At 45.5% G+C, this 20,762-nt stretch overlaps 1 protein-coding gene across 1 annotated transcript in view; it reads left to right on the forward strand.

Annotated features, from left to right (window-relative positions):
* Window positions 1-20,530, forward strand: part of LOC135519979 (transforming growth factor beta-2 proprotein-like) — a 39,251-nt gene extending 18,721 nt beyond the window's left edge. The window contains exons 2-7 of the mRNA XM_064945267.1: window positions 12,005-12,168; window positions 16,303-16,435; window positions 16,550-16,660; window positions 17,363-17,531; window positions 17,940-18,093; window positions 18,360-20,530. Of these exons, the coding sequence (XP_064801339.1) occupies window positions 12,005-12,168; window positions 16,303-16,435; window positions 16,550-16,660; window positions 17,363-17,531; window positions 17,940-18,093; window positions 18,360-18,518 (890 nt within the window). The 3' untranslated portion in view covers window positions 18,519-20,530. The remainder of the gene's footprint in view (window positions 1-12,004; window positions 12,169-16,302; window positions 16,436-16,549; window positions 16,661-17,362; window positions 17,532-17,939; window positions 18,094-18,359) is intronic.
* The last annotated feature ends 232 nt before the right edge of the window (window positions 20,531-20,762 follow it).

Below are 20,762 nucleotides of genomic sequence, written 5' to 3' on the forward strand. Positions count from 1 at the left end.
CCAGGCAACTCAAATGTTTTAATATTACACAAAACACCCTGTAATATCCCCCAGTGTGTGTGTGCGACTGTGTTTGCATGCGCCATGCCAATTTATCTGCTAAAACACTTGCAGGTGTTGTTATGAAATCCTAATAGCCTGTGCTAATATCACAGGATTTTATTGAAACCGCAGTTTTTAGCCTGGTACCAGATCTGCTTGTGCTGTATAGCTAACTTCTGGTTGTTGTCATGCTAAATGTTTGGCATGACAATGATCATAGGAATTGGCAAGACAGCACACACAGATCTGGGACCAGGCAAGTTTTCTCCGGAGCAGAACCTTGTGAGTTAGGTATTTTAACTTGTGTAGGCACTCTTCAGCTGTTTTTCACTGATTTGCACTGTTTATTATCAGGGAGTGAGGGCAGGAAAAATCTACTTGTCTTCAGTTAAGGAGACGAAAGAGCTTGTTGAATGAGATTTTAATATAGTGTGTAGATCCTAAGTAAAAAACTGTACAGACATATTTATTGGCTAACCATTAGCAAAAGGAGTCTAGTAATGCTGGAGCAGTGGGCTCAGCCGAAACCAGCACAGACCAACTCCAAATGAAACAGTTTGGCCTTAAATTGTTTTTTTTTCTTTCTCGAAGGTCAAATGTTTGCCCACTGCAGGTGTTTCACTGAGCTGTGCCAAGCACCGTGAAGTCCCTTTCATGTAAAACAAAATCTCCTTAATGTCGCTCTGTTAAGTAGGAGCCAGACACAGCTTGAAACATCGCTCTTTGTCAAACAGTCTGCAATTAAGGCCAGTTTTAGCTGCAGTTCTGGAACCGATCCGGGGACAGGAAGCAAGTGGGTGGAGCCAGGGCGCAGGAAGTGTGTGTAGGGTCAATGGAGGTCAGTGACAGTGTGAGGAGTGAAGGACGCTGGGAGGGGTTGCATTGGTTGGCACAGGTCCCTGTGACTCTGCTGTTTTGATAACTGCACGGCAGACATTGAGCAGTTCACAGGCCTCCCGCCTCTGGAGCCGTGGGAAAGATGCACATTTAATGTAATTCCCCCAAGATTAACGCTCCTGGAGGCTCTTCAAAGGAGGAAGGGGGCACCATCATACTCAGTGAATTTCATAGAAATTTAAATAGTGTGGCTGAATAACAAGTTATCCTTATTAGATAAAACTACACTAAATATAATCACGTCACCAAATAACTGATAAAACTCACTGTTTTGCAATGAATGTCTACAGAAGCCTCAACAGCACCTTCTAGGGTAGCACCATGGTGTAGCTGGAAGCAACGTCAGCACAAGAACTGTTCGTTGGGAGCGTCATGTAATGGGTTTCCATGGCTGAGCAGCCACACACAAGCCTAAGATCACCATGCGCAATGCCATGCTTCAGCTGGAGTGGTGTAAAGCTCACTGCCATTGGACTCTGGAGCAGTGGAAACGCGAGTGATGAATCATGCTTCACCATCTGGCAGTCCGACGGACAAATATAGGTTTGTCGGATGCCAGGAGAACGCTACATGCCCGAATGCATAGTGCCAACTGTAAAGTTTGGCGGAGGAAGAATAATAGTCTGGGGCTGTTTTTCATGGTTCGGCTAGGCCCCTTAGTTCCAGTGAAGGGAAATCTTAATGCTACAGCATACAATGATGTTCTAGTTGATTATGTGCTTCCAACTTTGTGGCAGCAGTTTGGGGAAGGCCTTTTCCTGTTTCAGCATGACAATGCCCCTGTACACAAAGCGAGGTCCACACAGAAATGGTTCGTCAAGATTGTTGTGGAAGTACTTGACTGGCCTGCACAAAGCCCTGACATCAACCCCATTGAACACCTTTGGGATGATTTGGAACGCCTACTGCATGCTAGGCCTAATAGCCCAACATCAGTACCCGACGTCACTAATGCTCTTGTGGCTGAATGGAATCAAGTCCCCACAGCAATGCTCCAACATCTAGTGGAAAGCCTTTCCAGAAGAGGCTGTTATAGCAGCAAAGGGGGGACCAACTCCATATTAATGCCCATAATTTTGGAATTAGATGTTTGGTGAGCAAGTATATACAGTGCCTTCAGAAAGTATTCAGACCCCTTGACTTTTATTAGGTTTTTATTAGGTTTTAGACTTATTTTATTAAGTTACAGCCTTATTCGAAAATGTATTGAATTGTTTTTTTCCCCTCATCAATCTGCACACAATATCACATAATGGCAAAGCAAAAACAGGTTTTTAGATTTAAAAAACCCCAGGAAATATTACATTTACATAAGTATTCAGACCCTTTGCTCAGTGAACAGCTATTTTCAGGTCTCTCCAGAGATGTTCTATCGGATTCAAGTCCAGGCTGGGCCACTCAAGGACATTCAGAGACTTGTCCCGAAGCCACTCCTGCTTTGTTTTGTCTGTGTGCTTAGGATCGTTGTCCTGTTGGAAGGTGAACCTTCGCCCCAGTCTGTGGTCCTGAGCGCTCTGGAGCAAACTTTCATAAAGGATCTCTCTACTTTGCTCCGTTCATATTTGTCCTGATCGGACTAGTCTCCCAGTCGTAGGACGCTGAAAAACACCATCACAACATGATGGTGCCACCATCATGCTTCACTGTAGGGATGGTGCCAAGTTTCCTCCAGACGTGACGCTTGGAATTCAGGACCAAATTCAGAATCTTGGTTTCATCAGACCAGAGAATCTGGTTTCTCATGGTCTGAGAGTCTTTAGGTGCCTTTTTGGCAAACTCCAAGCGGGCTGTCATGTGCCTTTTACTGAGAAGTGGCTTCCCTCTGGCCACTCTAACATAAAGACCTGATTGGTGGAGTGCTGCAGGGATGGTTGTCCTTCTAGAAGGTTCTCCCATCTCCACAGAGGAACTCTAGAGCTCTGTCAACATCAGGTTTTTGGTCATCTACCTGACTAAGGCCCTTCTCCTCCGATTGCTCAGTTTGGCCAGACGGCCAGCTCTAGGAAGAGTCTCGGTGGTTCCAAACTTCTTACATTTGAGAATGATTGAGGCCACTGTGTTCTTTGGGACCTTTAATGCTGCAGACATTTGTTTGTACCCTTACATTTACATTACATTACATTTACATTTAAGTCATTTAGCAGACGCTCTTATCCAGAGCGACTTACAAATTGGTGAATTCACCTTCTGACATCAGTGGAACAGCCACTTTACAATAGTGCATCTAAATCATTTAAGGGGGGGGGGGCTGAGAAGGATTGCTTTATCCTATCCTAGGTATTCCTTGAAGAGGTGGGGTTTCAGGTGTCTCCGGAAGGTGGTGATTGACTCCGCTGTCCTGGCGTCGTTCCCCAGCTTTGTGCCTCGACACAATCCAGTCTTGGAGCTCTACAATTCCTTCGACCCCATGGCTTGGTTTTTGCTCTGACATGCACTGTCAACTGTGGGACCTTATATAGACAGATGTGTGCCTTTCCAAATCATGTCCAATCATTTGATTTTACCACAAGTGGAATCAAGTTGTAGAAACATCTCAAGGATGATCAATGGAAACAGGATGCACCTGAGCTCAATTTCGAGTCTCACTGCAAAGGGTCTGAATACTTATGTAAGTAAGGTATGTCTGTTTTTCATTGTAGGAAATGTACAAACATTTCTAAAAACCTGTTTTCACTTTGTCATAATGGGGTATTGTGTGTAGATTTGCTCAGTATTTTTTATTTATTTAATCCATTTTAGAATAAGGAAAAACATGACAAAATGTGGAAAACGTCGAGGGGTCTGAATACTTTCCGAAGGCACTGTATATAGGTTGGAATCAATGCTTGTTATAATAGGGCACATTAAATTGTCTAAGTCTTGGATGTGGCCTAATATACAAGAACCCACCCCACTACCCTGGTGTCACAGGCACCCTCTTCCAGCTAACTCAGCCATTGTAACCACACCAGCCCACTGGTGTTGCTTTAACCTGCCATGGCAATACTCTGTGTCGGCAGCACAAGGTGGAGAGAGAGTCCAGCCATGCCCAGCACACTGCCCTCTCTTTCCTCTCAGGAAGGAAGCTGATGTTTGAAGTATCCTAGGACAAGTTTCTTCCTCCCCGCTCAGGAAGAAATTCCTGCTGTATTATTATGAAACAGTATGATCCCTGAAAGATGGGCCTATTTCTTTTCCTCCCTCAGTTGCTTGTGTGACTTGCCTAGTGGTTAGAGCGTTGGACTAGTGACTGGAAGGTTGCAAGTTCAAATCCCCGAGCTGACAAGGTACAAATCTGTCGTTCTGCCCCTGAACAGGCAGTTAACCCACTGTTCCTAGGCCGTCATTGAAAATAAGAATTTTTTCTTAACTTACTTGCCTAGTTAAATAAAGGTAAAATAACAATTTTAAAAATAACTGACTTGCCCGGTTGAAAAATGTGATAATAAATAAATATGTAAAGAGTATGTGCTTGTTGTTTATTTTTGAAAAGTCTGTGACAATCATTGCTTGGCTTCTGAGGGGGCAGTATAGTCTTTTTCTCCCAGCAGCACATGCCTGACTATTTTGCCATTGGCTTGTGATGTCATGGAAGTGATGAGTAATGAATGAAGGGAATGATTAGAGGGATCAGGGGGCTGTCTATACGCTGTGTGTGACAGCTCTCATGTGACATCAGGCTGCTCTGGGAGGAAAGAGGGAACGGAGGCCTTGGTCTGGTTAATGAAAGTATAGTGCCATCCCTCTAACCAACCTACTCACCCCCTCCCAATGAGCCTGCGCTTGGTGTGTTCCGTTCCCGTGTGTGACATCACCACTGCCTCCTCGCTTCTCAATTCCCTAAATGAGCCCGGGTGCAGTGCACACAGACAGACCACAGCGGCGCCAGTTGTGGTGGATCATTTTGGTGTCACGTTTGTATAAATCAGTGTTACTGTGGTCTGACTGACTCTCTCTCTCGCTCTCTCTGCCACTGAACCTCATTGTCAACCAGTGGTTGGCTTATTGAGTCACCCAGAATTCCCCAGTTGACTTGAGGGAGGATGTATTACTGTATTGTGTGTGTGTGTGTGTGTGTGTGTGTGTACGCGCGTGTGCGTGTCTGCTTGACTGTTTATGTTTTGTTGAGTAAAATGACCTATTGTGCAGTAGTTGTGTGTGAGAGAGCATTCCAAATGTATATAACGGATATACAGTAGCTTTGTGTGTGTGCGTGCTTGCGTGTGGTGTTTAGTTTATTACGATCCCCATTAGTTACTGTACATGCAGCAGGTACTACTACTCCATATAAAACCTACAAATACGTAACGAAGTACAGAACAGTTAAAGACAAGAACAACATGAGATATCACAAAATTATATATAAAAAATATTAAATAAATGTTATATAGGAAAGACATATGGAGACAACAAAAAATACTATTTACACACTATTCATATATACATATTCATATTCTTAGACACAGTACAGTTAAATTACATCTTTAGAAAGAGGAGGTGCTGTGATACACCATGTATTTTTAATCCGTTTTTTTTAAGCTTAATTGGCGTTTTGCTTGAGTAACATCTGGTGGCAGAGCATTTCACGATGACATGGCTCCATACATAACTGAGCAATGCATTAAATCTGTTTTTGGTTTGTGTACCGTGAAGAAACCCGTTGTGGCGTGTCTGGTGAGGTATGTACTCTACCAGTCAAAGTTTTAGACCACCTACTCATCATTCAAGGGTTTTTCTTTATTTTCCCTATTTTCTACATTGTAGAATAATAGTGAAGACATCAAAACTATGAAATAACACATATGGAATCATGTAGTAATCAAAAAAGTGTTAAACAAATCAAAATACATTTTATATTTTAAATTCTTCAAATAGCCACCCTTTGCCTTGATGACAGCTTTGCACACACTTGGCATTCTCTCAACCAGCTGCTTATTCACCTGGAATAAGCATTCCAGGTGAATAAGCATTGAAGCAGTTCCCACATATGCTGAGCACTATTCCCTCACTCTGTGGTCTAACTTTCGGCGCCGACAGAGATGGCCGCCTCGTTTCGCGTTCCTAGGAAACTATGCAGTTTTTTGTTTTTTTACGTGTTATTTCTTACATTAGTACCCCAGGTCATCTTAGGTTTCAGATCAGCGTCAACTCACCATCAGTACGACCAAGAATATGACTTTCGCGAAGCGGATCCTGTGTTCTGCCTTTCACCCAGGACAACGGAATGGATCCCAGTCGGCGACCCAAAAAAACGACTCCGTAAAAAAGGGAAACGTCGTGCACCACTCCCTAGCATTCTTCTCTCTCTCTTGACAACAAGGTTGATGAAATCCGAGCAAGGGTAGCGTTCCAGAGAGACATCAGAGACTATAACGTTCTTTGCTTCACGGAAACATGGCTCACTGGAGAGACGCTATCGGAGTCGGTGCAGCCAGCGGGTTTCTCCACGCATCGCGCTGACAGAAACAAACATCTTTCTGGTAAGAAGAGGGGCGGGGGCGTATGCCTTATGGCTAACGAGACGTGGTGTGATCACAGAAACATACAGGAACTCAAATTCTTCTGTTCACCTGATTTAGAATTCCTCACAATCAAATGTTGACCGCATTATCTACCAAGAGAATTCTCTTCGATTATAATCACAGCCGTATATATTCCCCCCCAAGCAGACACATCGATGGCTCTGAACAAACTTTATTTGACTCTTTGGAATCCATACATCCTGAGGCTGCATTCATTGTAGCTGGGGATTTTAACAAGGCTAATCTGAAAACAAGACTCCCTAAATTGTATCAGCATATCGATTGCGCAACCAGGGCTGGCAAAACCTTGGATCATTGTTATTCTAACTTCCGCGACGCCTATAAGGCCCTGCCCCACCCTCCTTTCGGAAAAGCTGACCACGACTCCATTTTGCTGATCCCTGCCTACAGACAGAAACTAAAACAAGAAGCTCCCACGCTGAGGTCTGTCCAACGCTGGTCCGACCAAGCTGACTCCACACTCCAAGACTGCTTCCATCACGTGGACTGGGATATGTTTCGTATTGCGTCAGACAACAACATTGACGAATACGCTGATTCGGTGTGCGAGTTCATTAGAACGTGCGTTGAAGATGTCGTTCCCATAGCAATGATTAAAACATTCCCAAACCAGAAACCGAAACCGTGGATTGATGGCAGCATTCGCGTGAAACTGAAAGCGCGAACCACTGCTTTTAATCAGGGCAAGATGACTGGTAACATGACCAAATACAAACAGTGCAGCTATTCCCTCCGCAAGGTTATCAAACAAGCTAAGCGTCAGTATAGAGACAAAGTAGAATCTCAATTCAACGGCTCAGACACAAGAGGTATGTGGCAGGGTTACAGTCAATCACGGACTACAAAAAGAAAACCAGCCCAGTCACGGACCAGGATGTCTTGCTCCCAGGCAGACTAAATAACTTTTTTGCCCGCTTTGAGGACAATACAGTGCCACTGACACGGCCTGCAACAAAAACATGCAGACTCTCCTTCACTGCAGCCGAGGTGAGTAAAACATTTAAACGTGTTAACTCTCACAAGGCTGCAGACCCAGACGGCATCCCCAGCCGCGCCCTCAGAGCATGCGCAGACCAGCTGGCTGGTGTGTTTACGGACATATTCAATCAATCCCTATACCAGTCTGCTGTTCCCACATGCTTCAAGAGGGCCACCATTGTTCCTGTTCCCAAGAAAGCTAAGGTAACTGAGCTAAACGACTACCGCCCCGTAGCACTCACTTCCGTCATCATGAAGTGCTTTGAGAGACTAGTCAAGGACCATATCACCTCCACCCTACCTGACACCCTAGACCCACTCCAATTTGCTTACCGCCCAAATATGTCCACAGACGATGCAATCTCAACCACACTGCCCTAACCCATCTGGACAAGAGGAATACCTATGTGAGAATGCTGTTCATCGACTACAGCTCGGCATTTAACACCATAGTACCCTCTAAGCTCGTCATCAAGCTCGAGACCCTGGGTCTCGACCCCGCCCTGTGCAACTGGGTACTGGACTTCCTGACGGGCCGCCCCCAGGTGGTGAGGGTTGGCAACAACATCTCCACCCCGCTGATCCTCAACACTGGGGCCCCACAAGGGTGCGTTCTGAGCCCTCTCCTGTACTCCCTGTTCACCCACGACTGCGTGGCCACGCACGTCTCCAACTCAATCATCAAGTTTGCGGACGACACAACAGTGGTAGGCTTGATTACCAACAACAACGAGACGGCCTACAGGGAGGAGGTGAGGGCCCTCGGAGTGTGGTATCAGGAAAATAACCTCACACTCAACGTCAACAAAACTAAGGAGATGATTGTGGACTTCAGGAAACAGCAGAGGGAACACCCCCCTATCCACATTGATGGAACAGTAGTGGAGAGGGTAGTAAGTTTTAAGTTCCTCGGCATACACATCACAGACAAACTGAATTGGTTCACTCACACAGACAGCATCGTGAAGAAGGCGCAGCAGCGCCTCTTCAACCTCAGGAGGCTGAAGAAATTCGGCTTGTCACCAAAAGCACTCTCAAACTTCTACAGATGCACAATTGAGAGCATCCTGGTGGGCTGTATCACCGCCTGGTACGGTAACTGCTCCGCCCACAACCGTAAGGCTCTCCAGAGGGTAGTGAGGTCTGCACAACACATCACCGGGGGCAAACTACCTGCCCTCCAGGACACCTACACCACCCGATGTTACAGGAAGGCCATAAAGATCATCAAGGACAACAACCACCCGAGCCACTGCCTGTTCACCCCGCTATCATCCAGAAGGCGAGGTCAGTACAGGTGCATCAAAGCTGGGACCGAGAGACTGAAAAACAGCTTCTATCTCAAGGCCATCAGACTGTTAAACAGCAACCACTAACATTGAGTGGCTGGTGCCAACACACTGACTCAACTCCAGCCACTTTAATAATGGGAATTGATGGGAAATGATGTAAAATATATCACTAGCTACTTTAAACAATGCTACCTAATATAATGTTTACATACCCTACATTATTCATCTCATATGTATACGTATATACTGTACTCTATATCATCTACTGCATCTTTATGTAATACATGTATCACTAGCCACTTTAACTATGCCACTTTGTTTACATACTCATCTCATATGTATATACTGTACTCGATACCATCTACTGTATCTTGCCTATGCTGCTCTGTACCATCACTCATTCATATATCTTTATGTACATATTCTTTATCCCCTTACACTTGTGTATAAGACAGTAGTTTTGGAATTGTTAGTTAGATTACTTGTTGGTTATTATTGATTTGTCGGAACTAGAAGCACAAGCATTTCGATACACTCGCATTTAAATTTGCTAACCATGTGTATGTGACAAATAAAATTTGATTTGATTTGACTCATCCCAAACCATCTCAATTTGGTTGAGGTCGGGTGATTGTGGGGGCCAGGTCATCTGATGCAGCACTCCATCACTCTCCTTCTTGGTCAAATAGCCCTTGCACAGCCTGGAGGTGTTTTTGGGGCATTGTCCTATTGAAAAAGAAATGATACTCCCACTAAGCCCAAACCAGATGGTATGGCGTATCGCTGCAGAATGCTGTGCCATGCTGGTTAAGAGTGCCTTGAATTCTAAATAAATCACAGACAAGAGGCACCAGCAAAGCACCCCCACATCATAACACCTCCTACTCCATGCTTTACGGTGGGAAATACACAATCATCCCTTCACCCACATCGCGTCTCACAAAGACACGGCGGTTGGAACCAAAAATCACAAATTTGGACTCCAGACCAAAGAACAAATTTCCACCGGGCTAATGTCCATTTCTAGTGTTTCTTGGACCAAGCAAGTTTCTTCTTCTTATTGGTGTCTTTTAGTAGTGGTTTATTTGCAACAATTCGGCCATGAAGGTCTGATTCACACAGGCTCCTCTGAACAATTGATGTTGAGATGTGTCTGTTACTTGAACTCTGTGAAGCATTTATTTGGGCTGCAATTTCTGAGGTTTTTAACTCTAATGAACTTATCCTCTGCAGCGGAGGTAACTCTGGGTCTTCCATTCCTGTGGTGGTCCTCATAAGAACCAGTTTCATCATAGCGCTTGATGGTTTTTGCGACTGCACTTGAAGAAACTTTCAAAGTTCTTGAAATGTTCCTTATTGACTGACCTTCATGTCATAAAGTAATGATGGACTGTTGTTTCTCTTTGCTTATTTGAGCTGTTCTTGCCATAATATGGACTTGGTCTTTTACCAAATAGGGCTATCTTCTGTATACCCCCTACCTTGGCTCAAACACATTAAGAAGGAAAGAAATTCCACAAATTAAATTCTAAGAAGGCGCACCTGTTAATTGAAATGCATTCCAGGTGACTACCTCATGAAGCTGGTTGAGATAATGCCAAGAGTGTGCAAAGCTGTCGTCAAGGCAAAGGGGTGGCTATTTGAAGAATCTCAAATATAAAGTATATTTTGATTTGTTTAACACTTTTTTAGTTACTACATGATTCCATATGTGTTATTTCATAGTTTTGAAGTATTCACTATTATTCTACAATGTAGAAAATAGTCAAAATAAAGGAAAACCCTTGAATGAGTAGGTGGTCTAAAACTTTTGACTTGTAGTATATGTCTGTTTGAAGTGTATGCAAATAGATTGTATGTGTGCGAATGGATATCCAGACCTGTACATTAGGTGAGTGTATGTTCATTGTGGTTAGTCCAGCTGCCCTATTTCCTGTGCCCTCAGTCAATGCGGCCAGTGTTGTGTTAAGCACAGCGGCATCATTCATGAGGCAGCGCCGCTGTGTAGAAGTTACACACTGCCTTAAGCTGGCCCATTGGGACTTGGAAGTGTGACTTTCTCTGTTGACAGATGGGAAGGAAGCGAGCAAGAGCATAGTTAGTCTTGGCTCATCTGACTCTCTGGTCACACAGAGAAGGGTTAGTGTTGGCGCGCCCAGACCATTGGTCACTGGCGCAACACAGAGAGAGAGAAAATGAGAGAGAGAAAAAAGATTGATAGACTGATAAAAAAAAAGAGACAGGATTTGCTCTGAAACATGACCCTGTGACGGGTATTTGGTAGGTGCCTGTGAGAGACCTGAATGGGTCATTAGACACAGTCACCTCACACATGCTCCCTCTGACACAAGAGCATTGTCACAGCTTTGTGTTTAACACGCACACAAACCGCACACACGCAAGCTATTATAATTCAACTAATTCATTTCAGTGTTGAGTAAAGTAAATGGTATTTTGGCTGTCGTTGTCCTTTAAGGTCTGGCTCCAAGTACAACTGCTTAGCAGTTTCTTTCCCCCTTCTCTCCATCCTGTCCTGATGGTCGTTGCGGTTGTATACTCTCTTTAAACAAACAATGGTGGCTGGCTAATCCTGGGCTTCTGCCTAACGTTGCAGCCATCAATTTAAGGCTCCGGGCCTCCTAATACACCGTGGTGTAGGGAACTGTCAAGCACACACCACCGCACACATGGTTCCCAGCATTACGTGTGTTGCATTACTTTCTGCGCCCAAGCACACGACTGTCAGGCACACCACTACACACAAGGTTGTCAGTGCTAAGCGTGTCACCCGGTTCTACTGTGTAAGCTTCTGTCAAACACACGCTTCCACCACACATGGTTTTGAGTTGTGTGAGCGTTACAGTACTACTGTGCAGGTCCCGTATCAGATACTTACGCACATGTTCGGGAGTATTCAATGAGCATTACCATGGTACCGGGTTCCTATAGGAACCATGTGAACTGCAGCATTACCCCCAAGTGACCCACGCGGGAGACAGGGAAATGTGTGTGTTAACATTGCAAGTGAGCGAATGGCATCAAATTCTAATCTGGTGTGTGAGCCATTTTGATAAATGCTGTGAAACTATGAGAATTTGACCATTCTTTGTCTTTTTATAACCTCTCAACTGAACACAGTGAGTGGGGAAGAGTAAAAGTAGGGAAGAATTTCCACCCTGTCAGCCCTTACATTTGGATTGGTCTGTCTTTTCACACACATAAACAAAATCGTCAGTCGTGTTGCTAAATTCCGTCCTCCTTCCTTTGTTTCAGATGTTATCTCTCCCACGCACTACAACCCGTACTACAGACGGCTCACCTTCGACGTGACCTCCATGGAGAAGAATGCCTCTAACCTGGTCAAGGCTGAGCTACGAGTCTTCCGCCTCCAGAACCCCAAGGCCCGCGTGTCTGAACAGAGGATTGAACTGTACCAGGTAAACCTCCCTCCTGTCCTCATCTCTAACCAGGTTTCCATCCAACCTTTTTTTATTTTCTTAGTAAAAACTTTTTTAACCCCCTTTTTCTCCCCAATTTTGATCTTGTCTCATCGCTGCAAATCCCCAACGGGCTCGGAAGTACAAAGGTCCAGTCATGCGTCCTCCGAAACATGACCCGCCAAACCGCACTTCTTAACACCCGTCCACTTAACCTGTAAACCAGCTGCACCAATGTGTCGGGGGAAACACCGTTCAAATGACATCCGAAGTCAGCCTGCAGGCCCCCGGCCCGCAACAAGCAGTCGCTAGAGCGCGATGAGCCAAGTAAAGCCGCCCCCGGCCAAACCCTCCCCTAACCCGGATACGATGTGCCGCCCTATTGGACTCCCGATCAAGGCAGGTTATGATACAGCCTGGGATCGAACCTAGGTCTGTAGTGACGCCACTCGGTAGGCCAATCCAACCTTTTGATGTGAGTGAAGTACATGTTGGATAAAAAAAGTAGGACCTGCCTGATGTAAACAGAAAATTTGTTGGTAAACTTTCCAGATGTAGACTAAACAAAGTATGCTAGACAAGTTGGCATCTTTTTGTGTCAGTATAATTAATTATGCGAGAAATGTCAGTGGAAATGCTTTTATTCACAAATATTGATATAATAACCATCATATCGAAGTAAAGTTGGAGTCACGCAATGACATGTTGTGTGGTACTCACACTACGACTTGTCCGGAAAAGCATATCCCACACCTGCAGGACGGACGGGGATTCGGCGCTGGGCTCTTCCCTCGCTGCTACTGAGGGAATCCTGGTTAGTTTATTTTCCTCCGCTTTAGTAATATGCATAAATTCAGCGGGTTGTCTCGTCTGATCTGCGGTCGTAGTCAAAGTGAATGGAGTGTGGCCGGGCTTTCGGGGTCATCTTCTCAATCCAGATCAGGTCGGCGGTCGGAGCTCCACGGCCCAAACCTAACCCCGAGCGCTACCCCGGGAACTGCATGCGTAATGTGGGCAGCACAGAAAGACAGAGTCTACCGGCAGCAGCGCCCGACCATGCTGGGAACCTGGGCGCCTCCCGCCGAGGTGGGAAGGGAAAAGAAGAGAGCACGGGGGAGAGGAGAGACAGCCGAGGCCCGGAGGCGGGCTGTCGCCAGAGCAAGAGGCCACAGTTTACGGAGCAAAAAGGTTTGAGGTTGAACGAAAAACATCCGGGAGGAGAGACATTAAACCTGCACCGGGGCGCAGAGCGGTTGGCTGGGTTTCCAGAGCCTCGCGAGGGCCCTGGGTGAGACCCAAGCAGTTTAAATATGGAGACCGAGTCATGAAGACCCGGTTCACCGGCAACCCCCAATCCCCTTTGGACGTGACCGACGCACCTGCCCATGTGGCCGTGCCTAATGGGGAAAGGGGGGATGGAGCCGGTCAGGTGCAACCCAGGCGACATGGTGATGCGGGGAACCGGGCTCAGGCTGGGGCCGAAGCCACCCTCCAGGTCAAGAGCCCCATGCCGAGGGAAGGGAGAGCCAGGGGGCGTCAGCACCCTACCCAATATACAGCAGTTTTGTTCTTGGAGCACAGCCCCATGCCTGCGGCTGGCAATCCGTTAATGATCCTTCCACAGGTTCACCTACGGAAAACCTTTTACAACTTTTACTTCCTCTAGATAGTCAAGTTTGATCGTCTTCTCGGCGCTCCACCAGGGCCGTGACCGACCTCAGCGGGGCTGATCCGAGATCCTCACCAAACCATCCAATCGGTAGTAGCGACGGGCGGTGTGTACAAAGGGCAGGGACTTAATCAACCCGAGTTTATGACCCGCGCTGGGAATTCCTCGTTCATGGGAAATAATTGCAATCCCCAATCCGTATCACGAGTGGGGTTCAGCGGGTTACCCACGCCTCTCGGTGAAGGGGAGACACACGCTGACCCGCTGAGTGTGGCGCGTGTGCAGCCCCGGACATCTAAGGGCATCACAGACCTGTTATTGCTCAATCTCGTGTGGCTGAACGTCACTTGTTCCTCGAAGGAGTTGGACGCCGACCGCTCAGGGCCGCATAACTAGTTAGCATGCCGGAGACTCGTTCGTTATCAGAATGAACCAGACAAATCGCTCCACCAACTAAGAACAGCCATGCACCACCACCCACAGAATCGAGAAAGAGCTATCAATCTGTCAATACTTTTCGTGTCCCTGCCGGGTGAGGTTTCCGTGTTGAGTCAAATTAAGCCGCAGGCTCCACTCCTGGTGGTTCCCTTCCGTCAATTCCTTAAGTTTCAGCTTTGCAACCATACTCCCCCGGAACCCAAAGACTTTGGTTTCCCGGATGCTGCCCGGCGTGTCATGGGAATAACACCGCCGGATCACTAGTTGGCATCGTTTATGGTCGGACCTACGACGGTATCTGATCGTCTTCAAACCTCCGACTTTCGTTCTTGACTAATGAAAACATTCTTGGCAAATGCTTTCATCTGTCTTGCGCAGGTCCAAGAATTTCACCTCGAGCTGCAAAATACATATGCCCCCAGCCGTCCCTCTCAATCATGGCCCAAGTTCAGAAGAAAAACCCACAAAATAGAACCGGAGTCTTTAAGTTACAGATTAAATAAATGATGATGAACTTCACAGGTTTGTGAAAGTGCAATGTGATGAGCTTGATGCTCCTTTCCAATAAACATTGAGGGTCTTATTCTGGTGACATGATCATCGATGCTTGGCTGCCATTTGACAAATAAAAACAATTAGCACTATTAGCACACCTGACACAGGATGAATGATAATATGGTGCATTCCACAAATATACAACTTTAGTTTTTTAAGTTTTACCACTTGAGACCAGTATGAAATAGATGACTAAATGCTTACCACTAAATGAGTATATGCCATACTTGAGTGTACATGTGTGCACGCACACACACACACACACACACACACATTATGAAGTTCAGTGTGGGCCTGTTAGAAATGTGTGAGTCAGTAGTGTCGGGAGCTGGGCAGCGCATGGATCAGTCCAGCGTTATTTGTGAGTGGAGAGAGGAGTGTGGAATGCAGAGCGGTGATTTAGAGCCGGTGCTGAGTCTCCGGGGGCTGCGCTCCGGCCCAGCGTCTCCTGCCTCCACACGGTGTAGGACCGTCGGCACCAGCCCATTCCCAGGACGTGGTGGTGTTTATGTCCAGCCAGGGGAATGACAGGTGACCTAAACACAGCTCAACATGGTGGACTTTCTCACGCCAACACAGGCGGTTGAAAGCGTGTGAGGGAGGACAGATAGTGCCGGTGCAACCAGGGAGAATTTCTCCAAGGAGATGAACTGATAACCTTCAGTAATACATTCAAGTCGTTCTGTACATGAACTGGACACCCAAAACATTACACGGACGTGTGTAGTTCCACACACATTCAGATACAGAGTGGAATTGAGCCGATACACGATGATGTGTGTCTCAGAGATACAGTGTAATTATACATTAACTACTAGGAAGGTTCTCTCTTTGCCATGACTGTTGAGGAGTAATCGGGCCCTGAGATGGTTCACTCGCCAGGGCCTAGTGAAGACTAGCCAGGGCCTAGAGGAAAGATAGCTAGGACCTATATATGTTGAAGTAAGTGACCATCCAGGTAGATGGGCCCCCTTGTCAGTCTCTCATCTCTTACATCTCAATTGTAAGCAATTGGCCCCAGTCTCTGTAAGCTTACTTTTCAGAGATTTTGACTAGTCTCAACCTCTCTTTCCTTTTTCTCTCACTCTATCTCTCTCTGCCTCTCTCTTGCCTTTCCCCTATCTCTTCTCCCTCCCTCTCTCGTTAGGCTTCCCTGCAGCAGCAGTAGATCACAGTGGTGTAGCAGACAGTGGTGGAGTAGAGAAGCAGTGTTTCTCACATTAAGGAGAGCATGGCCAACATAAATACATGGTTATGAAGGACAGCAGAATAACAACGCTCTGTCCGGCATCTGTTTCCGGCCCAGTTTAGCTCCTCCTAGACCTGCTCAATCGATCAGGGAGAGAGCAGTCTTGGAGACTGGGGGGACCACTACTAGACCCGAGTAACTGAACCAGGAGTGACTTCTGGGACTCTTGCCAGAATTTCCCTCCAGGTTGTTCTCATACATAGGACACGTGTTGTTTCCACAGATTTTGAGTCACAAGGACCTGGCGTCCCCGACGCAGCGCTACATTGACAGCAAGGTGGTGCGTACGCGCACGGAGGGGGAGTGGCTGTCTTTTGACGTGACAGAGGCAGTCAGTGAATGGTTGCTTCATAGAGGTAGGACGCAGAGGTTTTGACCTCCTATACTACAGCTGAATCACTGATCATACATGATGCGGAAATCTCATTGGCCTGTTGTATATTAACAATCCTGTCTATTTTTCCCCCCAGACAGAAACAGTGGATTCAAGATCAGCTTGCACTGTCCGTGCTGTACATTTGTGCCCTCAAACAACTACATCATCCCCAATAAGAGTGAGGAGCTGGAAACCCGCTTTGCAGGTATGTATTGGACAGTATATGTGTGTTACTCTACAGGCATACAGATGCTGTCTTAATTCGACTAGTTTCTCACGGCATGGGAAGAATCCTGCAGTTAAAGGAAATGTGAATTATTATGGACATTTTTTGAAGGGGATGATACATTTTTCATTCGAGAAAATCAAGTCTGAAATGTTTAAGTGGAAATTAAAAACTTTAGAAGCCTTGAACACTACCGTTTGCATTTCCTGCAGTGCAGGAACATTTTCTGCGACAACAGAGTGATCAAATAAAGATAGAATATTTGTACATTGAGAGATAAGTACATTGTATTTTACTTTCCTTCATATGTAGCTAACTGACATGAATACTTATGCAGCAATGTGTTTGGCAAGTGTAAATAAGAAGTGCAGTAAGTAGCAGATATGCAGTTTGTGTGATTCACTGGTACAGATGATTTGGAGTATGTCCCAAATGGCACACTAGTCACTATATAGTGTACTACTTTTGACCAGAGCCCTATGGGTCCTACACAGATGTTCTATCTTAATTTGATCACTCTACACAGCAGGAAATGCAAATTGTAGTATATTCCAAAGGTTTTAAAAAGCTTTTAAAAAGTGTAATTTCCACTTTAAAATGTCACACTTGATTTCCCCTAACTTGATTTGACATTGTATGAACATGATGGATTTTGATGATATGTATGTGTGTGATTGACAGGTATAGATGACAGCTTCCACCACAGCGGAGACCTGAAAGTGTATCGGAAGCGGCGCCACAGCGCCCAGGCTCCACACCTGCTCATGATGTTGCTGCCCTCCTACCGCCTAGAGTCCCAGCACAAGAGCCACCGCTCCAAACGAGCCCTGGATGCTGCCTTCTGCTCCAGGTACTGCCCCATAATGACCCCTACTGACCCCACTGATCCTCACCTGACCTCGACACCACTCTGCTGGGGGGAACTCAACACACATACACAAGCAGGTGTGCATGCACACTCACAGCTAATAGATACTGTACACACCGAGTAAATTGTTACCTTCTCTGTCAGCAGCTCACCCTCTCAGTGACACACACACACACACTTGGCAGTTGTTCTTATTGCAGAACTCTCTCTGCTCACAGCTATGCATGTATTCACTCTCTCTTACACACACACACACACACACACACACACACACACACACACACACACACACACACACACACACACACACACACACACACACACACGTGTGGCTCCCACAGAACCGTATCCATCCCTCACTCCTAACTCTCTCTGTCTTCCTACGCACAGAAATGTCCAGGATAACTGCTGCTTGCGGTCGCTCTACATCGACTTCAAGAAAGATCTGGGCTGGAGGTGGATCCATGAGCCCAAGGGCTACAATGCTAATTTCTGTGCCGGGGCCTGTCCCTATCTATGGAGCGCTGACACCCAGCATTCCAAGGTGAGAAGTCAAGGGTCAAAGGTTAAATAATCCAAAGGGATTGGTTTAGAGCCAGCAGAGGTCAGAGTGGAAGTAGAGAAGTGGTGAGAGTAGCAGTGTGGAGTAGTGGTCATTGTGGCAGCATTGTGCAGTGGAGTTCTTCTGTAGATCGTCTCATTCCTCTTTTTAGTTTGTTCATAGTTTCAAAGCAGCACTGGTCAAAGACCATTGCCTTTGTCAACATCAAGCCTCATACTCATACCTCTGTGTGTGATTCTTCGCTTCAGGTGCTAGGCCTGTACAACACCATCAACCCGGAGGCGTCAGCATCGCCCTGCTGTGTGTCTCAGGATCTGGAACCTCTCACCATCCTCTACTACATCGGCAAGACCCCCAAGATAGAGCAGCTCTCCAACATGATCGTCAAGTCCTGCAAGTGCAGCTAGGAACTGTGCATATTCAGTCACACACACACACACACACACACACACACACACACACACACACACACACACACACACACACACATGCACACACACACATTCAGTCACACACACATGCACACACGCGTGTATGCACCCACCCACCCACACATATAAATACACATACTGTACATATACACATACACACATTCATCAACAAACACATACTGTACATTCACACAGTCCGTTACACTATTAGTCTCCTGCACTATTGTACAGACATATTTGATCTCCTACAAGCACAAGTGGAAAAGGTGCTGAGCAGATCTAGGTACAGAAAACATGTCTCCCGAAACATCCATGCGCACACACACACACACACACACACACACACACACAGACACACACACACACACACACACACACACACACACACACACACACACACACACACACACACACACACACACACACACACACACACACACACACACACACAGCTGTGGCTTTTGTACAGGTGTGCCTGTGTTTTTGTGTTTAGAAAGGCCCTGTTAACATGCCTCACCTCACACACTTGTCACACAAAGACACAAGAGTACGGCAAACACTGGAAAAAAGTATACGTGTCTATATGTGAAATAATACGTGTCTGAGAAACAAAGACGACCCCCCCGGTTTCAACATTCAAAGCAAGCCATCTCCTTGATTTTGTTTGTCTCGTTTTGCATCCTTTTGAAACTATTGTAATTTTATATTTTGTTTAGATTTTTGATAATTGTATTGCCTATTTAATATCCTGTGTTTTATGGTTAGCCCCCAACACATTTTCAACTCTCTCGAGAAGTGGTGGATGAATCCACTTCCCAATGTCAGTTTATTAATATGTTATAACATAGTAATGTTATAATCGCATCCCATATGCTGTTTATATGTGCTGTAACAGCCACGTTAGGCAGAAAGAGGCTAGGAGACTGTAAAAGAGAGACAGAGAACAAAAGAAAATAAGCACACCTTGCATGCCTACCTTTTCAACAGAGACTCATCCTCACACAGGCATACTCAAAAAGAAAACACACACACACCCATCCCAAACACTGCAGTAGGCAACATATTCAAACTCTGCTGGAATGAACAGTCCTGACATTTTGATAACAAAACAACTAAACAAGAAAAGTGTCCCAAAGTAATGTTGAACTCTGTTTACCTTGTGCATTGAATCTTGAATGCTTTAGGAAGCCCAACAGTGATTCCATCAACTACACAAGGTATGTCATCATAAACACACGTTTAAGATTTCTGTGGATATGTTGGATTTTTCTGAGTAGAACCGGGTTGTCGTTGTCTATATGATGCAGTGGTATGGGAATGTGGAAGTATGTTAGTTAGGGAGGTATACTAGAGTTGTCGTGACAATTAGAGAGAAGGGATACAATAGGTGAGAATGGACAGTAGATGTGACCTGGTTCAGAGATTATCCATGTACCTTTGAGACCATTCCATTAGGTCTGAAATTACTTTAGGTCAGAGGTCAAAAGGTCATATTTACAGGTGTGCAGTAGTTGTTATGGACACCAGCATTGTATCTGCTCATTTGCATCCGAAAAGCTTTGTCTCGCCCGCCTCCCTCATAGTGTAAAGCCATTATTCAGTCATAGGTTTTTGTCCTTTTGTGGAATAAAAATTGTTGGATACAAAGAATTGCACTGACGCTATTTTGATTCTGTTTTTTATTTTTGTATTTTTTAATAGTCGTTACTTCCCCCTTATTAAATGAGGAGTGTTGATGATGTGACTTAGAGCAGGAAGTGTAGGTGACACTACCCTGCCCCTAACCCCACCCCCCTTTGTGCACCCGCGCCAGAGGACTTCCTGGAAAACCAGGAAGTGGAGCGAGGCACCAATATTGTCATGATAGAGCTATTATTTTTGTTGTTGTTGTTGTTTATGATGATTATGTTTTTGTTGTTGTTGACCCACTATGATGTATTGTAACACATTATTGTTGTTGTACTCTAGTGGTAAATAAATTATTTAAATTACAAGGGAATAACGCAATTCGCCTTTCCTTTTTGCTGTTAATCTGTGTTAATCAAAGCAGGATATTACATAAATGTTATCAAACCTTGAGAAAGATGTTGAGAGAGAAGTTTCAAAAACAGATTAATTTGCCACTCCCATTGAGCAAAACAATAACCATATGATTTTCTTATGCTGCATGAGTGGGCTGTCATTTACATCTCCAACACAAGCACCTAATGCATCTCTCTC

The sequence above is a fragment of the Oncorhynchus masou genome, chromosome 29 (genome assembly GCF_036934945.1).
Source record: "Oncorhynchus masou masou isolate Uvic2021 chromosome 29, UVic_Omas_1.1, whole genome shotgun sequence".
In the NCBI taxonomy this organism is placed as follows: Eukaryota; Metazoa; Chordata; class Actinopteri; order Salmoniformes; family Salmonidae; genus Oncorhynchus; species Oncorhynchus masou.